Source organism: Helicoverpa zea, chromosome 5 (assembly GCF_022581195.2).
Source record: "Helicoverpa zea isolate HzStark_Cry1AcR chromosome 5, ilHelZeax1.1, whole genome shotgun sequence".
In the NCBI taxonomy this organism is placed as follows: domain Eukaryota; kingdom Metazoa; phylum Arthropoda; class Insecta; order Lepidoptera; family Noctuidae; genus Helicoverpa; species Helicoverpa zea.
In genome coordinates, this window is record NC_061456.1 from 2,784,394 (window position 1) to 2,812,224 (window position 27,831).

A 27,831-nucleotide genomic window follows, 5' to 3' on the forward strand; every position below is an offset into this window, starting at 1 on the left:
TAGGTTTTCGATCTAATTATATCTGCATTGAAAATATTTCAGAATTATCATAACATTCAGTTATAAGCATGTTTTCCAAAAACGGCAATTGTTTTATTTTAATAATGAAAGCAGGTATTTATTCGAAAGAGTTAAATTAAAGACATTCCTAAATGTACACACATTGCACTTATTTAATTAATATAAAATCGTAACGTGATTATCAATAAAAAATATAAAAAACAAACCACACTATAAATAGAAATTGAGAAGTAAATAGCTTAAAGATTAACAACAACCTAGTCTTCATAGGTCGTCCCAGTCATATGGAGATTTAGTTCTATTCGCCTGCAAGCCTTGCCATAATCTCTCACTCAAGTCCGAATGTATTCTTCCAAACATTTTAACGGCACGGTCTTGCAAGAACTTAGTCGCTGGGCCCAAACTGTACAAAATGTTTTCAATCAATCTCTTCCTTTCATCCGGAGTCATCTCATTCTCGTACAAGTCACGAGCTTGTTCGTAGTTGTCTGGCTGATCCTGGTAAACCTCAATCAATTCCACCTTATCTGCTTCTTTATAAGGAACGGGACCATTAAATGAGTTAGGATAATAGTTTGGTATGTCTCTCTGGTTGTCTTTAACGGGAGGTGGACCATCACGATTATATGGGAAAGCCTTGTGTTGAATAGGACAGTTCACAGGTATATTGAAAAAGTTAGCTCCCAAACGATGATACTGAGCATCTCTGTAGGCTAACCGTCGAGCTTCGAACACCTTATCTGGCCCTCCAAGGATGCCTGGCACAAGATTAGCTGGACTGAAAGCCAACTGTTCAATTTCAGCGAAATAATTGACGGCATTCTTGTTCAAAACAAATCGACCGAAGGGTCTTAATGGATACTTCTTGATAGGAAGCACTCTAGTTACGTCAAAGACATCAAATCCAGCATTCTTCACGTCACTCTCAGTAAGAACCTGAATACTTGCAGTCCAGCTCGGGAAATCTCCATTGCCTATTGCTCTGTACAAATCCCTGGTTGCATAATCTGGGTCAAAGGCTGCAAGCCTCATAGCTTCTTTGGAACGCAGATTCTTAATGCCAGCATCGGGCCTGAAATGGAATCTAATGAAGTGGCTTTCTCCATGTTCATTTACAACTTGGTAAGTGTGAATACCAAAACCTGGCATATGACGATAACCATCAGGAACGCCTCTATCCCCGAACACTAGTAAAAACATGTGCAAACTTTCCGGCTGTAGAGTTAGGAAGTCCCAAAGCATGTTTGGATCAAGCACATTCGTTGCTGGGTTCCTTTTTTGCGCTCTTACGAAAGTGGGGAAAAGGAGAGGATCTTTGTAGACATACATAGGGGTGTTGAAGCCGACTATGTCGAAGTTTCCATCCTCAGTGTAGAATTTGAGGGCGAAGCCTCGAGCATCTCTGGATGTGTCGATACCACCTCGTTCAACGACGACAGGTGAGAATCTAGCTGCTATGGGAGTACGTTGTCCAACTTTACTGAATAATTTCGCTTTGCAGATATCAGAAATGTCATGGGTGAGTTCGAAGTAACCGAAGGCACCTCCCGCCTTGGCGTGCACTAATCGTTCAGGAATCCTTTCTCGGACCAAGTGTGTCATAGCGTCCATGAAGTATTCATTGAATATCAGCCTCTCGTTCAGAGTGACTGTAGCTTCTTTATATTCTATGGGTGCACCTGCAGCTGTTGTCATTATGGCAATAGGACCCTGGAATAGACGACAAACATCAATACTCATTGCAAGTTGCTATGAATAATGTGGCACAGAATTTGACAGTTTTATACACTAATTAGTTTTATCATATAGGTATTTGATATCGAAGAACATCCATTAAAAAAATAACACCTTTTTTGCAAGAAAACGTTAATTAATATGAAAAGTTTAATCGAGTTTTTTGGTTAATTGACTGCTATCATATTTTTTAATTGTCTTGCGTTGAAATGCAAATCAACGCAAATGCATTCGATATCTATACCAATTATTTTACCATTTCCGGCGTAGGTATTAACTAATTAATAATCATATGATTATATTTTTAACGACTTCAACAATAAAAAATTAAACAACACTACAATTAATTACTGGAACTCAGCTACATCCGGTTAGATTGGAAGCCAACCGAACGTATATGGGGAGAGGCTTGGGAGATGATGATTAACACTAATGTCTTTACAACATTGAAATTACACAGAAATTAGAATTGTGAAAAGAAGTCAACCTCTATGAATTTTGAATTTCCTGTGAAAAAGGATCCTTGGGATCCATAGAATATCCATTATGATCGTGAATAGGTATCTATGTAAAATATATCCTATATAATTAAGAATGCAAGTGTAGGTACCCACGGCCGAAAATACCTCAGAATAAGCGGTACACGAGCATCCTTAACATAAATTAAAAGTTACATGCCAAATTAATTAAACATTTTTGAATTGAGCTATTCGAGCAATTTATAAATTCAGTCTCACATTCCCTAAGAAAGATGTCTAATGACATTAGGTAATGTTATCAAAGTCAAAGTATTTTTATTTTTAAAGACCTCTTCCAAGTTCTTATAAAAAGTCAAGGTAGTTGCCAGCGGTTTTCCTGCGCACCCGGATAAAAAATAGCGATGATAAATTAACAATCTAATAGTTTTTTATTTTTTTTATTGAACCAGTAGGGGTTGACATTAGTGCAGATTATTCCTTTAAGCAAATAAACAGTTCCGTAATATTAGTATTGCCAGGTATAAAAACTCACCTTAGTTTTTTCTTTAAAATTAAGGATTTGGTTTGCCGCCGGATCATCTTGCACTTTGGCTGTCACTACTGCAATTGTCACCAAAACCACCAATCGAAACATTTTTCTAATCATTTTGTTTCTTTATTCTACGTCAATTAATTACTTCAAATGTCCTTAGTCGTGTGTTGACATAGTAATTATTCCATTAGAGATAGCCTGAAAAGAAAAAGGTTTTATTTTTAAAATTGCGTATAATGGCTAGGTACCTAACCCACATTCCACGATTAATTAAAATGTCACGTGTCAAAAAAAGGTACTTATAGAATTTCATTTCTAGAAAAAAAAATGCATTAAAAAAATCGAACTATTTACAAGTTATGTATGCAGTTTGGAATATTAATTGAGGCGCGATTCTACTAATTTTACTTAAGCGACATACGATTCACATCCGACTGAGATCCAATCACGACTCAATTACCTACGATAGAAGCGTATGTGGCATTCCGCTATTTTTTCTTTTAAATAAACGTTTTCATCCGTTTCTGTGATTCAAAAATGAATCATATTGTCTGCAAATTATTTACGATTGCAATATGATTTTAGAGCAAACTACCGTAAGACCAAAAGGCAGACCAATCGAATGTCATTGGAATACGATTGGTCTTATATTAATAGCAGAATGCCCGCTAAGGTTGCTATTGCGATTCAATTTCTATTCAATTTTGACATTATTAACTTAGCAGAATCGGGCCCCCCTAATCTATTTTGCCTACAAGTTTATATTTAAAAAGCATTAGTTTTTTTTTATAATCTACTCAATTACCGGTGGTATCAAATAAGCGAATCTAAATAGGTAATTAATTGATGTTTGAGGTTGAATTCTTACTAAGTAGTCTAATAAATTATGTTAAACTAATTTTCAGTGTATGTGTATGTTAAACTATAAAATGTATACCCAATTATCTTGTTAAAAAATGATTGATGATTAGAAATTGAAAAAGGTATGCGAATTGAATTCCTCAGCACAAAGAGAAGCAGCACATAAAATTAAACTTTTTTTTCAGTTTCAATTCACTACGTTAAAAGAAGCCTAGATAGTAGGTAGGTAAGTATGTACCTACTTATGAATTAGCACTGCATACATAAAAATAGAAATATAAAAAAGTGTAATGACTTTTAACTTTCTCAGTCAGTTGCAAAAATATTTAAGGAAATATAAAGTCGCTAATTATAGAACAATGGAATATCAATTGTGTCTCGCGGATATCTACGCTCCAGCATACAACAGGTTAAATAAAATTTTAAGAGCTCTCTTGAGTTCTTTCAAAGAAGGGAAAGGCCCTAAGCAGTATTCAGGAATACAGTGCTTGCTTTTTGGCATTTTCCGTGCATATTATCCCCTATCTGGCACTGAAACTTTCGTGTGAAAAAAGGAAGTTGTCATAAAACACTTGCCAATATCTTCATAAAAAACATACCAAACGGAACTACTATGAAAGGGATATTTAGAACAGAATAGGTCTTTATTTGCTTATTCTCGTTTCGAAAAACGGATTTTTTGATGACAATCCGGTTTCGTCGATGTGGTCATCATGATTCAGACGGCCGCTAAACATAACGCCTCCCTTTATTTCCAACAGCGCCGGTTATTAGGGAGACAATGATGAGTTAGTAGGTAGGCACTAATTTCTAGATAGATGCCAACGTTACCTATTACCTTGAGTGAAAAGCTTACTCCTCCTAATGATTCAGTTTAAGATTCAACAGAATAGCAACAATTAACTTAAAGCCTACGCCTTCCATTTACCGGCAGAAGCCTAGATAGCAAAAAAATTGGTAGGCGCTTACGCATAGGTAGGCCTGCCTGTATTAATTACCTAATTTAAAGATGTTTCTATGATTATCGAATTCAATAAGCATTATGATTTCTAGCCCATTATATCGTTTAGAAATAAATAAATCTGCTAATTACCAGCCCTAAAATACTATAATTATATATAAAAAATGTTCCAATTTCCCCTATTAACGAAAAACACAAACACGACACTTTTAAATAAATTTCACCAAAATTATTTAGATCACATACCTATTTTGTATTTTTGTACTTCACGCCCAACACTTTTTGATTAATAAAAAAAATAAATTTAAAATGAAAAGTATCCTTCCAAATTCAAAAACTAATCGACGACTTCCTACGGACACAGCTAAGAACCATATTGAAGTTGATGGCGGCAAAACGCGAACTTTTCTTGCGACCTCCGTCACAGTCTAGTGATTATGAAATAAACAGTGGTGCAATCATCGTTTTCTTATGCTATGCAGCTCAATTATTCAATACTCTGGCCTAACAGGTGTAATAAAATTGGTCTAATTCAGAATTGTCAAGTTACTGCAGTTTTACTTCCATTGCCGTTTAAACTTGGAACGTTCTTAAGAGTTACGAAGAGTATTGTCATTGGATGTTCATTTGTTATTAACTAAATATTACACCTATTTTTTGTCTTTATTCTAGGTATGAGATAACGACCATTGTTACGCTGGATACACTATTGTAGATTTTTTATTTATTGTTTTATTCTACCGTATCTAGGATACGCTCGTGTACGTTTAGCTATAGGTACTTACGTAGCTAGGCTTTTTTAAATAAAATATTCTTATTCTCAATGTATTAATATTTTTAAATCTATTTGATTCCTTTATCCTATTTACTTACTAATGAAGTTTTTTTAGTAGTGTATCCGCTCTCATCCTTCCAATTTTATTGTTCCCGACCCCGACTAAAGAAACGAGACTAAAGTAATTCCTATTTTCTAAATAACTTAGGTACTTGAAGGTTACTATACTTTTTACCGCAGATATTCACCTAACATGCAACATTAGAATATGCAATTTCCATTCTAAGTAATTATGAAACTTCAATGACAAACTGTAGCGCTTTCATATTGGGCGGTTGAGGACGCAAAAACGCAATGTAAGTAGTTCATTCGGCCTACTGTTTTTGGTGGTTTTCGGTAATGGTAAAGTTCAAGTTAATGTTGATAGCAGATCAAGGTAATTTCATTGTCAACTTAGCTTCTATTTTTTTATGACGAGCGACTATTTGCATGGGAAATAAGTTAGTGTGAGAATGACTCTTACGGATGTAAGTGGAGCGGAAAAAAGTTTAAGGCTGGGACTGACTAAAACCTTTTTTATCCCTTCGTGAGTCGTTTATGTTTTAGATCAGTGGAAATCAACTCTCAACTGAAACTTTTAAGGAAAAAGTTAACCCTTTTCAATGTGAAGTAATCTCAAGGTGTATGACGAATATATTTATCATAAAACTTAAGATTTTATCTTGGACTTAATTTACCACGAAATCACTAAATTGGATATAGGTAGGTATCTCCTTCAAGGTTTGTTAAGGTAATTTAATAAAAAGTGGACCACACCGCCACGGCCGAATAAATCAATTAGGTTTTATATTAGGTTTATACTAATATAGGTACCTACTGTAGCGCCAGTTACAGAAAAGATGAAAAGTAGAAGGTTGCCACAAAGTGTGTGCTAAGTATGAATGTAGATGGATGGAGAGGAAGAGGAAGACCTCAGAAAAGATGTATGGATTGCCTGAAGATTTGACATGAATAGGGAGTGAGTGTCAGTATGACGAGTGATAGAAAAAAAAAATGGAAGCGGAAGACATATTGCAGCGACCTCAAATAAAATTGGGAACAGGGTAGGAGGAAGAATAAGAAGACTTCTAAGCCCAAGCGACCATGATTCGTTCTACCAGATGACAAAAGAAACCACGTTGGATATCTGAAATTTGACATGTACTTACAGAAACAAAACAACGTATCAATTTTATGCGGCAAAAGTTAGTAGGGGGTTATACATAGGTAGATATAAGAAAAGTACCTACGTAGGATAGTAGATAAGTGTAGTACATAAGTGGATTGATTAGGTAAATATGAAGTACATAATTATAAGGAAAAACATAGGGGTAGCCCACAATATAAGGTAGGTTATTACATAGTGAGCGAAGGTTTAAATAAAGGGAGGAAAGAAAAGGAATTAGACTCGGGAATCCCCGTTAGAGGCATCGTCGTGGGTTGCGTTCATAAAATAACATATCGCACCTTTAATCCAGCACAGCTTTGTTATCGAGCTATTTTAAAATGTATAGGAAACATAAATACTCACATTAATAAAGTTATAATATTTTTCAGGTAAACTTTTTTATGTCATTGATAACTATTATTCTTAACAAAAACAGCTCCCTCTAGAGCATAGAGTAGGAATTAAAATGTAGGAATAGAATCCATCGGTAAATTGTTTTTAACGCCATCTATTTAATAGCAGTTCAAACCTCAGTAAGTAGTAGCGCGGTCATCATTTTTGTCTCCACATAAAAAAATGCTAATTTTATCCACTCATTTTCTCAAATATAAAATATCAAACTTTGCTACACACTTTCAGTAAGAAACTTTCCTTATTTTTACCTGCATTAGCTGTCAGTCAGCATCACGAGAATACAAGCCCATGGTAAATGTCAAATAAAAAATTTATAGTCTGTGCTTAAAAATGCGAAAAGCGTCAAATCGTCAATAAAATTATAATCCACGTTTTAACAACATATTCTCCAATTTTATCTATAAAATATTAAAATGTTAAATCCTTGAGTTATATATCGCAGTTTTGAGTGCACTAAAATAGTGTTCATGTTAATTGTGTTCATTGAAAAGTAACCAAAAATGGCAAGGTCGCCAAAGGATGATCCGATATACAACGATATGAAGCACAATACATGGAACTATCATGCGGAAACCGCTGAAAACTGTGCACCTGGTGCTCTGAATGAGAGAAAACCGCCGCAGATCTCGCCAAACCCGAGTGTCATGAACGATAATAGTATTTACGTCAATCCGAGTTTCGGTAACGATGTTTATTTGAACAAACACGCTTACAACGTGCAGACAGGCGATACCGCTGCCAATAAAGACGAGAAGATACCTTTCAACAACATGCCTAATGTTCCTCGCGCCAACCAGAATTACGGCAACGCTATGCTCAAGCTGAGCAACGGCCAGTTAGTACGTGTTTATTACGACGAGAACAACCAGCAACTGATCTTCCCGATGTCGGGTCAGTATGAACTGTTCAATCACAACCAGGGCGTGCGCGACATACCCCTGCAGATGCCCCAGCCGTCGCATCTGTTCACACTCAACCAGGACTTCTCTATGAACAACAACAATGTTCACATACCATCAACTAATGTCAATCAGACAACTTATCCTGAAAATGTGAATAACCAGTCCCCCACATCTAATTTCTTAAAGGATCTACTAGGGAATTTAGAACCTAATTCAACTGGTACATATTCCCCTTTTGGACAGAACTATCCTCTGAATCATCCAGATGCTTCCAATTTGAATCTTCTGGCTAATAACCCTGTTATTGAACCCCCTAAAACTCAACCTATTAAGGTTGAAAACTCACCAAAAAGAAATGAGAACAGCCCTCTTGCTGATACAAGTAACAAGAAACGCATAGTGGCTGAAGTGAAGCCAATGCGGCCCACATACTCTGATGTACTGGCCAAGAACACTAAGAATACTCCTCAGTCTGAAACAACCCGTAAAGTCAGACCACAGAACATTGAAACTAAGCCAATGAATAACAAAGCCAATTCTAAGCCAGAGAAACCTACCAACATCAAACAGGATGACAATAAACATAAAAGTGAGAAGAAACAAAACACAAACACAATATCTTCAGGCAGTGAGTCTGGTGACATCAATACTGATGACAATGAGAAGCGTCAGAAACCCAATAAGAAGTCCAAGAACAAACGTAACAACATCTCTCGTAAATGGTCATCTCTGGATGATATAACCAATGAGGAAGAGTCTAGCTACACACATGACAATGAAAGCCAGTTTGTCTTCATTGAGAATCCAGAGAAACCATCTAAAAAGGAGAAGAAGTTGGACAATAAATCAAAGATTTCAGACAAGAGTGCTGCTACAGAGGATGAGTTTAAGCTGGATGAGGAAGATGATCAGTCACCGTTTGTCATTCAGGAGGGGCAGAGTGATAACGCAAAGGCCAAAAAGAAGAAGGATGGACGTAATTATCACAAAGTTCCTAAACCTGTGCAGGATAAGAAGAAGAATCTGTGCAAATTTAGAAGGAACAAGCCGGGCTACTTGGGGTTAGCTCAGAACTATTTGGAGCACTGGGGTGGAGCGACGTGGAAGGCACTTGTGTGGTTCATGTATCTGCTCTCGGATATATGCCGCATGAGTTTTCATTTGTCGTTTGACTTGTAAGTTTTATTTACTCATATTTATTTACTGACATCACCTATAAACTTAATTAAGAAGTCTTAACAGTATTTATAGTTAATTTGTTATCATTCAGTAAGCCAAAATCACCTATGATAATATTTGTGTTAAACCTGTTTGCTTCCTTAGGTAGACAAGTCATTGGAGGAAAATGTAAAGGATAAAAGATTTTTATTACTAAAACTGTTCATTCTTTGATATTATTAGTATCATACTCTTAATGCATGGCCAATATTCAAAAATCATATTTAGGCTCAGGCCCATTTCTTATATTGCACAATAATTAGTCAATGTAGATACATTGACTAATAATAAATAAAAAAAAATACATTTATTGAGTAATCTTGCAATATTATTTTGCAATAGATTTCTGATCACCTAATTTTGATCATGAAAATACCCCTTCTGCCTACCTTCATAAAGCATTGGACTATTTGATGACTATTGAAATCTGATTTCAAAAAACAATATTGTACAGCAATTTATGTAATAATATTCTTTACAAAAACTTAGCAAAATGTTCATTCCATGCTACATTCTTCTATCTTATAAATTCCATCATACATATCGCACCTATTTATACATATAGCCCTTCCCAGATGCACGTCAGTGTTCACACAAACATATGTGAGTTCTCAAGCGGTCTGGCGCAGCACTAAGGACTGGGTCGGCAAGCTCCGTGACAACAAGTACATGTTGTACATCGATAGGAAGTTTGGGCACACCAGGTTCGGCTTCTGGAGGAAACTTAAGTGGTTTAAAAAAGGTATGTTTGTTTTAAATTTAATAAGTAATTTATCTGCAGATTACAGACCCATACGTTGTTTGGTTTGCTAATTTTGACTTTAGTTATGTATAAGTAATATTAAATTAAGTAATCAAACTAATAGATGATATATAGCTCCTAAAGATCAGTTCCTATCAAATAACTTTGTTTCTCTGAAGTAAGGTAATTGACGCCTGGAATGAGTGCCCCACATACTTTGAAATCCAAAAGTACCCTAAAAACATAAAATAGTCTTGTAGAGATATAAATTATTCTTCAATATTTAAATTCCTAAACAAAACTTGCCAAACAAGTTTTCTGTGAAACATAATTTTTAAACTAGTATATTTATGCCAGACACACTAATGACTATTGGATTTTGAAAAAATCAAAGCAGTTATCTATATTCGTATTTGTAATGCGGCAAAATTTCTTCAGTATTGAAACAAGAATAATTCCTGGTTTTGGCCAAATCTGGAATATTGAGAATGTATGTATTATTGTATTCCAAAGTTTTTACTTTCCGAAAATGGTTGAATATTAAACAGGCTGCAATAGAAAATAACTGAAACAAAAACATCTGTAAATACCAATACAATGTACAGTCAACTTCAGGTCAGTGGTAACAGTTTTATAGGAAAATCGTACTTATTACTATGGGGTTAAGGTGCATGACAGTTACCACTGACGTGCAGTCTACCGTACAATAGTAAATAGATATATTTATATCTAGGCTTCTTTATAAGATTGAGGGGAATTCCATACAGTGAAAGAAACATAATACAGTTACAATATAATTTTATAGTAGTCACGCACTATATAAACCGTTTTACTTAGTTGCAATTAGCATACACATACAATAATATTATCATAACTTTCTAAGGCTTGACACTACATTTACTAGAAAGTTTTATTCAGTGAAATACAAATTATATTTGCATACTAACTGTTTTTCTCGGTGTATTCCATCTCAAGGGGTGGTATTTTATCTAAATCATGTTAGATTTGTAATTTATTTATTTATGGTTTACCAACAGATGTTACAGCTAATCATGCATAACTTATGTTTGGTAAGCTTATATGTATAGAATAAACAATACTGCACACCTGATTAAATGGTAATGGTGTTATTTAGCATATAATAATCTTAACAAGTTCTTTCCTGCAGTTTCACCCTTGTCCAAAGGGAACGACTTCGCCCACCTAGATAAAAAGTAAAGTACCCTATAAGCCTGAAACCTACTATATAAATGGGCTACCTAGTACCTAGTAGGTACAGTTTTTTTCAAATCGGATCGGATTATTTTCTTAAATTTTTGTAATATACTTAATTTTTGTATGTTTAATGTAATTCCTTTGATTACAGCTGAAATAGAAGCGGATAATGGCAACGATTCGACGAAGCTGAACGCGAATATACCACTGCCGGCTACCGGCGAGGAAGCTATGAAGAGGCTGCTCGCTTGTAAAGGGAAAGATCCATATAGGTATGTTTTTAAATGAATACAATACGCAGTGTTTTCGCGAAATGACAAGCCTCAAAAGAGTGATAGTTAAAAGAAGCCTGTAAATATGGACTAAATTTTAGTTTCTTTAAACCCTCGTTCTTTAAACATCCGTTTTTTTAAACCCTCTGTGGGAGGAAGTGTCAGACTTTTATTAGAACCCACCTCTGCTATCTTTTGAAGCTCCTTGTGTACCAGGGCCTCAATAATTCTTTCGATGATCACGCGGCCCATGGCCAGAGTCCTTCGTAGCTCCAAAACATCTGTATCAGTAACTTCATCTCATCAGTTCTACCGTGAAATCATAGGATACAAATAAATCATTTTCACATTAACAATAAGGGTACAAAATACTTTTAGCTAGAGTTGTGACATGTATGCATACAATCTTCACTTTAACTTTACCTAATATGGCGAGATGGTCTATACCAGTGGTTCTTAACCTTTTTGTCATGAGGGACCACTTCACCAAAAGTTTATCATGCCGCGGACCACCTCATTGGTTTACCTAAATTGAGGGTTCTTTGATAAAGAATACAAGCACACTTTATAATTAGCACTCATTTCTTTATTATTGAGCAAAAAAACTAAAAGTTACAGAATTTATTTTAATGAGATTTTTGTGACTGCATTCTCTTTACTATCTTCAGAATTCTTCTCTATTCTTTTGTAGGTAAGCAAATGTAAAGAAAGACAAACACACGCTTCTGTAGTTTTCAAATGCGCGAGCGAAGGGAGCGCGAATTTTTTTCAGACTTAAATAATCATTACGTAAAATGTAGCCCAAACGTACTTAACTTTTTGTTTGTTGACAAATGCAAGAAGAAGCACATATAGCTTCAGAATACGCGAGCGAGCGTGAATTTTTTTTTAAGACTCAAAATTAAAATTACGTAAAATTTAGCCCAAACATACATTTTTTTCTGTTGGACAAGTAAGATGGATATGAATGGGATGGGCGGGTGGTTCGGACCCCGAAACTTAACTTATATACGTCCATGCGAAAAACCCTGCTCACATAGAGAAGTCGGTAAAAATAAAGTTAGATAACGTATAGCAACGACGCGAAGCAAAGCTTCGCGGACCACTTGGAATGTCTCCAGGGACCACAAGTGGTCCGCGGACCACCGGTTAAGAACCACTGGTCTATACTATACCATTTTTGGACATAAGCCTATCATGGCATTGATTACCATACTTTCAAGGCGTATTGGCAATTTCATCATGTAAAGAAGTTATAGGTAGAACAAGTATAAGCATCTATCTTGTTTATTCCTCCCACATTGATTACTGTACAAACATGAATAACTTAATTATACCGTCATTGTTATCATGTGAGGTGTAATCTAATTGTGTCATAAGCTTGACAATACGAACTCTTTGGAAACAACAAGGCAATTATACTGTTGAGATAAAGTACCAGACCTTTGTGGTACACACCTCTTTTATACCATTTGTACATTAGAAGAATACATTCCTCACTTGAATTGAAGTGACTTATTTTTTTTTCCTTTGAAGTTAAAGCTACTTCTGAAACGTACTTCACGTACTCCGATAAAATATAGTGAGACAGAACAGCTTCCCAACAGAGAACGAATTTTTCAAATTGGTTCAGTAATTTCGAAGCCTTTAGGATACAAACAAGAATTTTTTTTTTCTCTATAGCTATAGATTACTTCCCAAGAAGTTTTTTTACCATATTTTCCGTCTGAGGTCAACATTACAGTTCATTTATCCTCCTAGCTATATCGTCTTTCACTCAGACAATTACACATGTTCAACATTCTTTCACATTGTATGCTCATACCGTGACACCCCGTCCACATAGATTTTCCCACAAACTTCATCTTGGAAGCCCATACTCTTCTTTGTACCAAAAGACTAATAAAGCATTTGGATAAAGTAGTCCACAAAATTCAGAGGTCAGCTAAACATTATCTTGCTTCAAGAGAACGTTGGTCCTATGTAAGCACGTCCTTTGATGCGTAATGGCAACCATATCATATCCATATTTAGCTTGGGTCAACAAAAGCTACTGACCTCGCCTTGATAAAAAACTGCAAGTCATTCATACCATTTTGAGATTGTAAACTTTTAAGCTTTTTTCGTTTACGCCGTCTGAATCTTGAAGTGGTTGTTATATGAAAATACTATGACTGATTTAGAGACTATATTGAAGAGAGAAAGGGCTCTTTATACCGGATATTACAGAGCTCTCCCAATTTAATACATCCCTACTAATATTATAAATGCGAAAGTAACTCTGTCTGTCTGTCTTTCGCGTCTAAACCACTGAACTGCCCGTTTTTACCGACAATCTCTTAAGGTTTACCTAACTAAGTGTCACTTGAATAAGGGCTCCCCCAATACTTAAAGGTGATAAGGGACACTTAAACTTTGGTGAAAACGAAATTCGTATTAAGTGTTCCCTAAATGCTCTTAGGGGATCCCTAAATTTAGGTATTTGTTGATGAAAATGGGCATCAGACTAAGCTAAGCCGATGCCGATTTACTAATAGACGTATTTACTAAAAGAAACTGATTCTTTTTACCACAATCATGAACCAACATTATCTATAAGGGCGTCGAACCGTGCTGTCCTTGTTGCGCCAATATGGGCGTGACATAACGTGGCCATTGTACATTATCAGCTATTTGTGTAACGCATGCTATATTATATAGGGATAAATGGGCGTTACTATATTTGTATATGCTTATCTGTTTGTGTGTGTAATCTTAACTTTATTGTTAATGTGGTTATGATTGTAATAGGTATCTTGTAATTCAAATAGTCATCTTAGGGAAATATAGACAGGTTCAAATACAGCCCGTATTTTATGACTGGGAAATTTTGCTGTGGAGCGCAAAGATTTTTAGATGACCTATCTTTGTTGGGGCCCAGCAGAGCCAAGACCTGCCGGGGCTGTGAGATTGTTCGAAAGAGTTACCGCGGCCCTGGTACATAAAAGGCCCAAGGACGGAACACGACGGTTTTTAGTCAGTAAGAGTCTGACACTCCCTCACCGCTGCTAACCCACAGCGGGAGGGTTCATTTGATGATTCTTGACGTCGTTAAAAAAAACATCTATGGTCCTTCAAACACAAAACCCTTTATGTAACAGGGATCGCTTTCTTAAACAATCTCGCCCGCCCCTCTAAGCAAGAAAAAAGGCTTTAAAGTCTCAAGGAAGGCTATTAATACTCTTTTATGTGGATAAAAAAAGCCTTTTTTTTCTAATAGTAATAAAATCTATTTGTTCACAGTATACTTGGAGTGAGCGTATCATGTACAGACGAGGAGATAAAGCGTTACTACAGACGACAAGCGTTCCTTGTGCATCCCGACAAGAACCAGCAGCCGGGCGCTGAGGAGGCGTTCAAGATACTGCAGCACGCTTTCGACCTTATCGGCGAGCCGGTAGGTTCAGTTTACTTTGGCATAGTTTGTTGGTATAGATGGAAGGTACTTTAATGCGATGAGTACTAACAGCCGGTCGTCGAGGAGGCCTCCAAGATACTGCAGCACGCTTTAGATCTTATCGGCGAGCCGGTAGATTCAGTTTCCTTTGAAATAGTTTGAGCTGAAATTGTTAGCGCTTAACTGCAACATATTTCATAGGTTCAAAAAAGTTTCTCACAGTAAAAAAAAAACATTTCTTCACTAGAATAAATACGGAGAGATCAATGAAAGAAAGTAAAACGGCATACATCAGCAATATGTCTTTTTTTTTTCACGGCACAAACCAGCATTGAACCAGTTTTCGTCACAGCATATGCCATCGTTGTACCATTTTTTCGTCATGGCATACAAATATCGATATCCCGGCTTGCCAACAGTTTTTTTTTTTTTTTTTTTTAATAATAAAATATAATGTCGTATCTCAGGAGCGCAGAGAAGCGTACGAGCGTCGCGCTCTAGAGTCGCGGCACGTGGAGGCGGCGTGGAGCGAGCTCAGTCAGCTGCTCGCACAGCTACACGACAAGATGGAGTTCGCAGCCAACACTATCAGGTAACACCATCGTACTAAGTGATACATCATTTCATTAAACTTGTCTCAAAAGGGCTTCAGCGTGTTGGCTTCGGCGGCAGCGTTCGCCTCCCAAAAATCCGGGACTCTATAGTCCCGTAGTCTTTTTTTTTATCGACGTCAAACATCATCAAATGACCCCTCCCGCTGTGGGTTAGCAGCGGTGAGGGAGTGTCAGACTCTTATTGACTAAACACCGTCGTGTTCGGTCGTAGGCCTTTTATGTACCAGGGCCGCGGTATCTCTTTCGAACAACCTGCAGCCCAGGCAGGTAGTCCCGTGGTCTGGAAGAGACATACATTTAAAATAATAATCGTGATTAGCCATGTAACAGTTAAGATGTAGCCTGAATACTGTCTTAAGCTACTTTAAAAAAAATATTAGTCAATTTCTGCTTGAATTGAAAATAGCTGAAACATATTCCAGTGTTTATAATGAACAATTTTAACAGGTTTTTGTTCCTAATAAGTTGTAATATGTTGATGTAGATGTACGAACTGCGGGCGGCGGCACAAGCGCGTGCTGACGGAGCGGCCGTGCTACGCCGCGCGCTACTGCGTGCAGTGCAAGATACGACACTCCGCTAAAGAGGTGAGCTGCACTACTGTATGTGCCTAGTGCACAACTGTGGACGCGGTAGTGGCGTAAGTCGTATTAATCCACAAAAAAACTGCTAAAAAAATATTTTTTGTGTTCTTCATTTTACTCTCCTGTAATGAAAATTATTGTAACGTTTGTTTCCGTGGTGTGCAGGGCGACATCTGGGCCGAGTCGAGTATGATGGGGCTGCTCGTGATGTACTACGCGTGCATGGACGGCGCCGTCTACCAGATCACGCAGTGGGCCAGTTGCCAGGTAACAAACATAAATTTCTTTTAATTTTATGTCTTCTGTTTGTGTGTAAACTAAATAAATCATATAAAAATTAAATTATATTGGGTGGTTCTGGGCTTCTGGGTGATATTATTTTGATTTTTGGTGTTGTCAAAACGTTCTGTTTCTGCTACACCTTCTAAGACAAAAACTATTCTGATAGTAATTTTAGCAATATGCCAATCAATAATCAATATCCGATTACCAATGAATATTCAGTATTTTGATATCACGTGTTTTTATTGCAATGTTAACAGAAAAAGAACCTGAAGCAACTGAGGCCGGACTGCCACGTGGTACAGTACCGGATCGTGCTCGGCAACAAGGCGGCCGCCGCCTCCGACCTCAACCAGAGACCTTCCACCGGGTAACTATCCTTAACACCGTAGAAATTAAGACAGATGACAACTAGTTGAAAATATATGTTTGTTTAATGTGATGATTTGCATGTTACAGTCACGATCCCAACCTGGAGGAGTTCCTCAACAACCTGTACAGCAAGTCCGGCGTGTCCCCCAACACCACAAGCGCCAAGCAGTCGCCCCCCGACACCGCGGACGCTAAAAAGCGACGCAACAAAAAACCTAAAGCATAAACAAAACGCCCCCGAAAAAAAACTATTAAAAAACCGAGCTGTCAAAATAGATGGACGTGAATTCGCGCGCAATTCAAATATCGAACGCATTTGACCTGACATGAGCTGGTCACGCCTGCCGTACCCAACTGTGAAACACTTGCCTTTTAAAATAGAGAAATATAAATTAAAACCCAAATTAAACCTAAATACTGTTCTATATAATAATTTCTAAATAAAAAAAAATATTGTGTGGCTAAGATGGCGCTTGAAGGATAGATTGTGTAAGCGTTAAATAACTATGTGTATGAGATGTCGCTGACGTACCTACTTAGGTTAGATACTTTAACGATTTCAATGAGAAAATTAAAAGTCTTTGCTATTTAACATTAGTTTCTATCATTCTTAATTTGCTTGATTTTGTGATACATGAGATTTTGAAGTTACGATTATATAGATTTCCTTGGTTCTGATTCAGAAACCGGCAAGTTGAAAATTGGCTTACCTATTGACATTTTACCTGCCGATTTCTGTTAGACCTATGTCGAATGAAATAACTCGAGTCATTAGAAATAAATCTGTTTTCGTGTCTTCTTTCATTGCATGAACATTTTTTATGAATAAATTGACGTTTGACGATTTTACTTGAGATCAATGACGCGTTCAGATATTGCTATATTATTTGCTACATCCATACTCGAATACCGTTGAGGCTACATTATGTAGTGATGGCAGCCTATATCGACTATTGAAGATAGAAGGGAGCTAAAACGCAGGTTTTTTCTTGATGTAAAAGAAACTTAAAAATTAATTTGACGTATAATGCTGCCAGTATTTCAATATGAGAGGTCGCATCGCTTTTTATGTAGTCTCTACTGCTAAATAAACTGCCAAATGCAAATTCCCATATTGATTCAACAAACAATAATACATATTTTAAGGAATATATCGATATCTGAACGTTTTATTTTATTACTAGTTTCCATTTAAACATCTTTCTACATAACATTATGTGTTTTAGTGCTATGAATATAAGGTTCAATTTGACAAAGCAGCAGGAACTGCGTGAAAATACTCTTTAAAAAATTTAATGTACGTTATTTAAGTAATATTTTTTTCCACTTATCACTAATCACACCGAATAGTACAATTTGTTTGCATTCATACATTATTAATAGTTATTATTATTAATAATCTTTATTATAAAGGTAAAGCTCGTGTTGTGTACGCACGATTGCAGAGAATGCAGTAAATTGAGTTTTTTTTTTCGTATCGATAACTCACTAATTTTTGTACTATTAAAATAATATTATTTGTGACGTTCTCTGCAAACTTTTTTTTTAGATTTCAAGTTATTGTAAGTCGATAATAAAAGATTTCAGTATTTGATTATTTCATAGCATTCAGTAAGCCACTCATTTAAATTGTGTAACGTAATTTCTGCTATTTTTGTTACCCAAGGTCCCTTTTCCTGTCCAATGTTCAATTTATTGTGGGGTCTTATGTATGATCCGTGCAGTATATTTGACACACAATTTGTATTTTTTGTTATTATACACAAAGTGCCCACGAGTTGTCACTATTTAACGAGACACGAAGACCGAAATTTTCGTTTCAAAAAACATCACAAATAATACACAAATAAAGTATCGACTTACAATAACTTAGATCGCAGTATTTCACTTGTTTCACTGCCTCATAAGAGATTACGGTAAATGTTAGGCTAGTGGCGAGGAGATTGCTACCCTGATGTTCACTGAGTAGGCCTTCGCGCTTCATGTGTCAATAAAGATGTGGAAACGTACTGTGGATTTTATTGTCACCCTTTATGACCCTTGGCCTTCACAAAAGAACCTTGGATTAACGGTCAACTAGTTGTATCATCTGTCTGTTGCCTTGGAGACCACTTAAAAGGCACTGCACCAGGTCTCTCTCTGGTGATGACGGGTTGTCGTATCTAAAGACTAAGAGAGAGAAAGAATAAAGTCCGCAAACGACTGTGTGCTATAAAACGTTCTGGGAAAATCGGCATGGACGCCATTAAGTACAATCCAGTCAGCTCCAAAAGTACACATGTTTCATTTTCAACTACTGCTGAAATTGCCTTTAGGAGAATTATATTCCTACTACTTTGAAAACATCAAAATATAGCTGTAACATAAGCCTTTATTTGTTCCTAAAATCTACATAATTACTCCATCATGTCTGTATCCTTCGTATCTCTATCAGTTACAATACAATTTTCGTAGGTCCACTTGGGGAACATTCGTTTGTATAAGTTGAGGAGTACTGTGTCTTGAGATTTCAGCTGGCCGTCGAATACGCACTTCATGTGGCCGTGGGTACCTGTGAATGAATAACATTATTTTAATAACTTGGATAAAATAAATAGACAGTTTATGGTCAAATAATATTCAAGGAATTAATTCGCGTATCGTGACTTCGTGTCTGTATAGTTGTTTTATCTTTGGAAGGGCTGTGCAAATGTTATTAACTTCACCATTACAGGAAAAATGCTAAAGCTTTTAAAATACAATTACGACATAAAAAGGCTACTTTATAAGAAAACAATTATCATACCTAAAGCTTCTTTTATGTGTCCAGTGCGGCCATACTTTGTCCTAAGTTTGCATGGCTTGAAGTATATGACGTCATCTCTATTGAAGAACATAAACCTAATGACTGCAGATTTCTTGTGCACCTGGAAACATAACAATGTGATTTACAATCAAGAGTTATCATCATTCGAATGAGACTTGGGTTCGATATATTAATCAATCTATTTATATATTCATTTTATGTGTGTATGTCTGTCTCATCATAAACCTTTCGAGATATTTTTTATTTTGACAACTAAGTAAATATCTCATATTTGGATTTTTTTTACCTTGTAAGGATGACCAGAAAGTACAATCCTCTTAATGATCAATCTGTCTGGGTTGCACGACAATAATACTCCTGTTGCTAATAATTGAAGCTTAGTATTCTTCTTTTCCTGTAAAATAAAAACGTTTCTTATGTTATCGTCTTACCTTCAATTTCATTTCGAAAAAAACTGTCACACAATAAGTTTATCAAAATAGTGTTCTTGTCACTCGTTTACCTTAAAACATAGCACTGAAGAAGGACTGAATTGTATAGGTGCGAAGAACGACGCTACACACGTCGATCCAGGTTGGAAGAATCTCTCATACTGAAAAAAAATCATGTATATTTCAATGTTGCTGAAAATAAATTAAAATTGTAGGTAGTTTTAAAATAACTAATAGCTGCGTGAAAATACGCATTTGAAGACTTTGAATGTCGAAAGAAATATGGACCAAATAAATGATTAGATATGTATTTGAAAAAATACAAACCTTATGCTTACTACCATTAGTATGCTGACTGAATATGGGATTGACAATAAACCGCCTATACCCAACTTGGAAGATCAACCTCTCTTTACTCTTAATCGGTTCATCACTAGCTCCAGTACGTTTGAGGGCTACGTTCATTACTGACATCTTCTGTTCATGAGGGAGAAGACCGAAGACTGATAGAGGAGCCTTTGCATTTGCTGAATGGAAGGCCTTCCATAGGTCTTGGCGAATGTCCTTGACGTGGATTGTGATGTAGAAGCCATACTGAAAAAAAAAGGAAAAGTCAGCATGAATGTTTTAAAAATATTATCTGTCATAACACGAAAACTTTTAATCATCTGTTGAACACATGTCTAAAATAATTATGATTATGACGTTGAAATAAAGTCCGTTTTGCAGCCACACTTTTTTTGACAAGTGTTCAACAGATGTTTAAGTTTTTGTAGTAAGGCTGTGACTGTTTAGTAGAAGTGAAATGTTACAAAAAGATATAATATGAATAAATACAAAATTGTAATGTCCATAATACACTCATTAAGAAATACTAAGTACATAGTCCAAAAGATATTTCCCTCACCATATTAATCAAACTATCCTCCAGCTCCTTGAACACCCTCCTCCTTGTTCTATCATAATTCTCAAACTGGAATATCCTAGCAAAATCTTCCGGAAGATTCTCTTTAGGGTCCCACGGCGACGTTCGGAATGACTCCAACCCTCTGTACCGCATGAACCGTTCCCTTGCTGGCACGTCTTGAGGAGTGTCCACTTCATCAGGGAACTGCTGGTCTTCTTTAGCAGCAGCAAGTTTCTGTAGCATCTCATGTTCTTCAGCTGCATCTATAGTTGCATCGTACTTCTCATCGGTTGGTCCTACTTCTGACTCAGTCACGGATTCAAAGTCATTGTCTCCTGCATTCTCTTCTTGGTCAGACTTGTCTTCCTCACATGACATGAATTCATCATCTTCGTCATCATCCTCACTGTCACTGCCGTCGTCTGATCCTTCTCCTTCAGCGTCCGATTCAACAATCCAGGCTGCTTGGTAGTCTGACCAGCCTTTGGGTACCTTTTTGACTTTTTTTGTCTTAGTCTGTATGGAAATATAAGAAAGGTAACATCATTGCAAGAATAATGGTAAGATTCATAATTAAAATATTGTAAAATCCAGGGTTAGAAAATAGACATGCTTATTATTTGTTAAGTGTTTTCTACATACAGCATAAGTTATTATGAAAAGTATACAAGAACACTGTACCTCCAAATTAGATTGTTGAATTTCTTCCTCAGTAGGCCATGTCTGTTCAGCTTCCATTGGATCAGGTACATTCTCTGACACAAGACTCTCCTGTTTAGCTGGGTCAGCAACCTGCAGTACCGAAACCTTTGTTACCTCAGCATCCATAGTATCATCTGACTTTGCATTCTCTTTGCCCAGGTTCAATGGATGTGGGTCTTCAAGCCCATCGATCTTGGACATTTGGAAGTCACCCAACCCAGTGATATGAACTAAACCATTGACATTCAGTGGCATACCACGTAAGTAGCCACTTATCTTCAGAGTACCACTCTCGCCTTCACCGTCAGGCACATATTCAACCTCCTCTGCCAACATATAAGGTCTCTTTTCTCTATGATGGATGATGTTACGCTTCTGGTTACCGATTCTACGTAACAGGTTGAGTCCATCAGAACTTTTGTCTAGCTGTACCACTTTTTCTTCGGGCAGCCATTTTGATACCAGCTTCTGTACGTTTTGTTTTTCAGTTGTCCGCTTTTTTGGATGAACTCCTTCTATGTCCATTGTGGCAACTATTGGAGTGGGCATACCTTGGGCCATGGATAGTGCTAGAACTTTCTCACCCCATTCGTCCACAGGCTCGTCAAGTGCTGAGGTAACAAAGAGAGCAGTGTCTGCCACTTTAAGTGCATCCAGCAGGGCAAAGTCATTGTCCACTTCTGGGCAAACAAAAGAGAACCTTTGTTTGAAGTTGGGTAAACTGTAATGTAATGTTTGATATTTTAATAAGAATTTTTACTAAAATATTTACTTTCAGTGAATATTGATTAATGTAAACACCATACCCAAGATGAAGGATGCCATTAGAAGACTGAGAAACAATAGCTCCTTCAGAACAAGTCTTCAGGATAACAAGAGCAGATTGCACATCCAGCTGCGCGTTCAATGGCACCACGCAGACCAAGAATGGCGGGTTTCTAGTGCCACCTAATGCACGTTTCTTCGACAAAACCTCCTCACGTTTGTTTTTGCGAATCTGCAAGGCTTGGTGACGACGCTCATCTTTCTTTAATATGTGACGATTGCGTCGCACAAATTCCTTTACATTTACCTTGCCTGTAAAACATATTAATAAGATTGTTATGTATTAAATAGGATTCTGTGGGTTGTTAACTGGTCTCTGCTAGTGCTGTACTAACCTTTCACTGCCGCGGAAATACCACGTTTAGAACGATGGCGAGACTTATGAGCCTTGTTGCTCTGCTTCAGATTACCTGCACGATGGGCCTGCTGCATTTTTGGTAATTAAAAACGCAGAAAACTTAAATTATTTACTATATAATACAAGCACATGGTAGTCGGCATGAAACTTGACGTTTGAGCCTTGACACTTGACAGTGACGAGTTTGATATTTGACAAAAAAAAACTACAGGCTATTAGAATACGCTGATATTCACGACTCAAAGTTTGAAAATCTTTACGATTATGAGAATACAATGTGAGAATTTACGAAAGCAAATTGCTAGTGTGAAAATATAGAAAGCTTTCAAAGGGCTTGAACTATTCATAGAAACAATCAGCAAAAGAATCTAGAAGAAGAGGTTATTGTAGGTATTCAAACTTCTGGTATTCTTGAAAGCCTTTATTAATAGTTAAAGAAATACAATCACATTTTGTTAGGAATTATAACATTGTTCTCACTAGTTTTTACATCATGACAATTCACACCACTGTCATTCTTTTTCATAGACTAACAACCCTACATTTTTTAAATGTCATAGACTATAAATTCCTAACACCTTCTCCTATTTTTAATATATGAACATAAATTAAAAATACCTTATAATTACTTCAGAAACACATCAGTTTTCAAAACATTAACTTAAACAAGTTTTCAAAACATTAACTTAAACACTTCTAATTATAACTCTCAATTTACACAACAACTTTATCGCAATGAAATTTAAATTTTTCTTTATATAGTGGTTTCGTCAACATATCCGCTATCTGATAATTTGTAGGACAATATATAACATCTAAATATCCTTTCTTATAATTTTCGTGTATAAAATAAAATCTCACATCTATATGTTTAGATCTCTTGCTGAATGAACCTGTTTTAATCAATTGGATAGCACTCTGGTTATCAATATTCAAACTAATCTTAATACTGCTACCAATTAATTCACTTATAAAAGTCTTTAAGTATAAACACTCTTTAACGCAATCTGCTGCTGCTATATATTCCGCTTCAGTTGACGATAGACTTACTATCGGCTGTCTTTTGGAGCACCAAGCTATAGGTCCACCTGCCAACATTATTATGAACCCTGTTGTACTTCGTCTGGTCTCTGTACAACCTGCATAATCTGAGTCACAATATGCATGCAATCTTGTAATATCTTTCCCAGCATTATACAAAATCCCTTTATCTCTCGTTCCATTCAAGTACTTCAACACCTTCTTTACTGCTAATATGTCTTGCCTTGATGGATTTTCTACCTTTTTACTTGCTTCATTCACAGCTTGACTGATATCTGGTCTTGACCTGGTTGACAAATACAATAATCCACCAACTAGTTCTCTGTATGGGAAATTTGACGTAGCCACCTTAGATTCATTTTCCTTTCCCACAATGCATGGAGTATCTGCAGCTTTGGAATCATACATATTATATTTTCTAAGTAATTTTTCTGTATAATTCTGCTGATGCAACAAAATGCCTTGTTCTGATCTTTTTATTTCAAAACCTATATAGTTTTGAGGTTGTTCATATGTTTTTAAGATAAATTCTTTTTCCAATTGATGCAAGATCTGTAATAACTTTTCCTTGTCTTTTGATATGGCCAAACCGTCATCAACATATATAGCCAATATTATAGTTTTGTCTTCATTAAAAAACACACACTGATCCGACTTTGAAGCTCTCAGTCCAAGTTTCCTTAAAGTTTCTGTAAATCTTTTATTCCATGTCATTGGTGCCTGTTTTAGCCCATATAGTCCTTTCTTTAAATGACAAATTTTATTAGGCTGTCTTTCATATCCTTCAGGAATATACATAAATATGTCTTCCTTTAACTCGCCATACAAAAATGCTGTTTTCACATCAAAAGTTATCATTTCATATTCCTTTGAAGCAGCAATTGCTATTAATGATTTTATTGCTGATTGACTTACTACTGGACTATATATTTCTTGATAGTCAATGCTTTGCTGTTCGAAGCCTCTTGCTACAAGTCTTGCTTTGTAAGTACCATTTTCTTTTATACAAAATACCCATTTACTTGACAATATCTTGTGTCCTTTTGCTCTTCCTACATCAACTATTTCCCATGTATTGTTACTTTCCAATGATTCCTTCTCCGAATTTATGGCCTTCTCCCAATTATTCTTTTCAGCAGACTTCATGACTTCATCATACGTAAGTAATACATAATCTTGCAGGTAATCTGGTTTTTTCCGTTGTCGTTTTGTATTTATAGTTTCTATAGTTTCTATCTCTGCAGTATTACTTTCTTTATTTTCATCATTTTCTACTTCATCAATAATATCTGGGATGTTATCTTCTATTACATTACTTTGTTGTTCTAACTCTTCTATTTCATAATAACTGTCATCACTTTCTTCTTCTTGATTTATTTCTTCTTCATTATTACCTGGTATTATTTCTGTTATCACCGAACTTCCTGTTTCTTCATATTTTTCTCCAATTTTCTTATTATTATTAATTATAACAATATCCCTTGCTATTTCAATTCTTCTTTCTTCTTTATTCCACAATCTATATCCATTATTAGTATATCCAATCATGATTAACTTTTTGCTTCTTGGATCTAGTTTCTTAATATTCGAATGTAATTGTTTAGCATATACTATTGAACCAAACTTGCATATATTAGATATATTAGGCCTTTTACCATGCCACATCTCATAAGGTGTCTTATTCTTCAAAGATTCACTTGGTAATCTATTTATAATATAAGTAGAACAGTATACAGCTTCACCCCACATTTCTTTATCTAACCCTGAATCAAATAGTAATGCTCTGGTTTTATCTAATAATGTTCGATTTAGTCTTTCTGCTTTACCATTTAGTTGTGGTGAGTATGGTACTGTATAATCTAGTTTTATTCCCTTTTCAGTACACCATTTTTTTAAAATCATTGCTTGTGTATTCACCTCCATTATCGCATCTTATGGTAGATACCTTTTCTGTTCTCTCTCTTTCTGTTTCTTCTATATAATGTTTTAAATTTTCTTTAACTTCATTTTTATATTTAAGCAAGTATATTTTTGTAAAATGAGTATAATCATCCATGACGGTTAAAACATAACTATAGCCATCATACGTTTTGTTTTCGAACGGTCCACATACATCAGTATGTAATAATTGAAGTGGTCTACTGGCTCTGTTTCTTACTGTGTTAAATGGAAGTCTTGTTTGTTTAGCTTGTGTACAGATTTCACATTCGTCTATTTGCCTTAATCCATTTATTTTTATTCCATCTGCCACATCTGGTAATATATCTAGTATTTTCTTTCCTGGATGTCCAAGTCTTTGATGCCATTCTAAGGCAGTGCCATTTTCTTTCATTAACAGTGTTTTTTCTTGCATATTATTATCATCCAAATTAATTTTATATAAACCGTTTTCTTTTTTTCCTGTTAATATTAATTCTGACTCCTTATATATTTTTACATTATCTTTGGTAAATATAACCACTCCTTGATTGTTTGTAACTGCATTAACCGATAATAAATTTTGTGATAAGTCAGGAACAAGCAGGGTATTATTAAGAGTACATTTATTGCCAATGACTTTACCAGTCCCTTTCACCTCTATTGTTTCTTCATTTGCAGTCAAAACAGATGATGGTTTGCATTCAAAAAATTTTAGTATGTCTACATTTTTGGTCATGTGTGCAGTACACCCAGAGTCTACAACAAATTCTTTCAGTTTTGGTTCTTGAATTTCACCGTTTGTAAAAAATGCCTTTTCTATTCTTTTGTTACTTTTTTCTTCATTCTCATTCTTATTCTTATTTTTGAAAAAACAATTTTCTTCTCTGTGATTAATTTTTTTACAGATTGAGCACTGTTTATTTTTAAACTTACAGTCTTTATCTTCATGGTTGTCCCTTTTGCAGATACTACAGGCTCTACAGTCTTTCTTCATGTGCCCTGTTTTGTTACATTTGAAACATTTTATTGCATTAAACTTTTTCTTTGATGTAGATGAAGATGTAGCTTGAAATGCTAGCTGCTTGTCACTTTCTTTTGCTTTCAACATTCGATTTTCTTCAGCCAGAAGTCTGTTTGTTAAATTTTGAAGGGTTTTCTTATCGTCTGCCATGCATTCCCAAGAAGTTATAAAATAGTTTAAATTATTTGGTAAACAGCTTAGTATTTTGGATATGACCATTTCATCATCTATTTTTGTTCCTAGCTGACTTATACGAAATTGTAAATTTTCTATTTCACTTATTAATTGGGAAAGCGATTGACTCTCTTGTTTCTTATATGTGAAAAACTCTTGTAATAATGCATCTTTGTTTCTTTGCTCAGAACCTTCGAATATTTCACATAATTTTACGTACATTTCACGTGCACTGTTACAATTAATTATGTGACCTTTTAGTTTCTTATCAATACTGCTTATGATAATTCTTTGCACCTGAGCATCTTTGATACTGAAGTCACTTTTCTTGTCATCTTCTTTTGTTTGTGCAATTGTTTTTGCAAGATTTGCCGCTTTTAAGTGTATATTGAATTCAAATTTCCACAATAAAAATGTTTCCGCATCTTTTAATTTTTCTATCTGTATTATCTCAGGTTTTTCCATTTTTTAGTTTTTCACCGTTTTTTATTTTCTTCCTTGTTATTACTGTTTTTTAGTTTTTTTTTTTTCACTTGTTTTTTATGTTGGGTTTTTCATTACCCAATCCCGGTTTTTAATTTTTTCTTCTCGGGCGTTCTGGGCCCATAACCTATTGTAGGTATTCAAACTTCTGGTATTCTTGAAAGCCTTTATTAATAGTTAAAGAAATACAATCACATTTTGTTAGGAATTATAACATTGTTCTCACTAGTTTTTACATCATGACAATTCACACCACTGTCATTCTTTTTCATAGACTAACAACCCTACATTTTTTAAATGTCATAGACTATAAATTCCTAACAGAGGTTTGATAAAAGGAAAAGAATGTTGGCGTTGTATACCTAATTCAAGCAAGAACTGGACCAAATAACGATGTCACCTTAGTTTGTCCGGAGAACGGAAGGAATATTTTGGAAGAATTTTTCACTATCACTATTTGTATAAATGGTTGAACAGTTACATTTTAATGGTGAACCAAAAAAAAAGATACAACATTACACTTTTTGTATTTGATATGGATT

At 35.6% G+C, this 27,831-nt stretch overlaps 3 protein-coding genes across 4 annotated transcripts; 1 reads left to right on the forward strand and 2 right to left on the reverse strand.

The window, feature by feature from the left end:
* Positions 1-231: 231 nt before the first annotated feature.
* On the reverse strand, positions 232-4,956 carry LOC124630412 (catalase-like). 2 transcript variants are annotated; one of them, XM_047164311.1, is made up of 3 exons: positions 4,835-4,956; positions 2,767-2,964; positions 232-1,731 (listed from the first exon to the last, which is right to left on the reverse strand). In XM_047164311.1, exons 2-3 carry the CDS (start codon positions 2,878-2,880, stop codon positions 286-288), a joined length of 1,560 nt encoding a protein of 519 aa, XP_047020267.1. In that variant the 5' UTR covers positions 2,881-2,964; positions 4,835-4,956; the 3' UTR covers positions 232-285. The 2 variants fall into 2 exon arrangements, with proteins under 2 accessions (XP_047020267.1, XP_047020266.1); XM_047164310.1 differs by lacking the exon at positions 4,835-4,956 and having other exon boundaries at positions 2,767-3,051.
* A 2,352-nt stretch (positions 4,957-7,308) lies between these two features.
* On the forward strand, positions 7,309-18,630 carry LOC124630235 (dnaJ homolog dnj-5). The gene is made up of 9 exons (XM_047164004.1): positions 7,309-9,061; positions 9,680-9,846; positions 11,213-11,333; positions 14,616-14,769; positions 15,237-15,361; positions 15,868-15,970; positions 16,133-16,234; positions 16,510-16,619; positions 16,709-18,630. The coding sequence occupies exons 1-9, from the start codon at positions 7,485-7,487 to the stop codon at positions 16,845-16,847; spliced, it is 2,598 nt and encodes an 865-aa protein (XP_047019960.1). The 5' UTR covers positions 7,309-7,484; the 3' UTR covers positions 16,848-18,630.
* A 344-nt stretch (positions 18,631-18,974) lies between these two features.
* On the reverse strand, positions 18,975-22,820 carry LOC124630236 (pre-rRNA-processing protein TSR1 homolog). The gene is made up of 9 exons (XM_047164005.1): positions 22,628-22,820; positions 22,274-22,544; positions 21,447-22,188; positions 20,766-21,281; positions 20,186-20,452; positions 19,930-20,019; positions 19,714-19,821; positions 19,407-19,527; positions 18,975-19,172 (listed from the first exon to the last, which is right to left on the reverse strand). Exons 1-9 carry the CDS (start codon positions 22,722-22,724, stop codon positions 19,018-19,020), a joined length of 2,367 nt encoding a protein of 788 aa, XP_047019961.1. The 5' UTR covers positions 22,725-22,820; the 3' UTR covers positions 18,975-19,017.
* Positions 22,821-27,831: the final 5,011 nt, after the last annotated feature.

Bases quoted from the DNA above. Each gene is read 5' to 3' on its own strand.
- LOC124630412 (XM_047164311.1), bottom strand. From the start codon at position 2,880: ATGATTAGAAAAATGTTTCGATTGGTGGTTTTGGTGACAATTGCAGTA. The intron at 1,732-2,766 runs GTGAGTTTTTAT...CGTCTATTCCAG, and splicing joins ATTTTAAAGAAAAAACTAAG to GGTCCTATTGCCATAATGAC.
- LOC124630235 (XM_047164004.1), top strand. From the start codon at position 7,485: ATGGCAAGGTCGCCAAAGGATGATCCGATATACAACGATATGAAGCAC. The intron at 11,334-14,615 runs GTATGTTTTTAA...ATTTGTTCACAG, and splicing joins AAAGGGAAAGATCCATATAG to TATACTTGGAGTGAGCGTAT. The intron at 14,770-15,236 runs GTAGGTTCAGTT...GTCGTATCTCAG, and splicing joins TCGACCTTATCGGCGAGCCG to GAGCGCAGAGAAGCGTACGA.
- LOC124630236 (XM_047164005.1), bottom strand. From the start codon at position 22,724: ATGCAGCAGGCCCATCGTGCAGGTAATCTGAAGCAGAGCAACAAGGCT. The intron at 21,282-21,446 runs GTACAGTGTTCT...ATTTCCATACAG, and splicing joins TTCAACAATCTAATTTGGAG to ACTAAGACAAAAAAAGTCAA. The intron at 19,173-19,406 runs GTATGATAATTG...ATTCATTCACAG, and splicing joins ACACATAAAAGAAGCTTTAG to GTACCCACGGCCACATGAAG.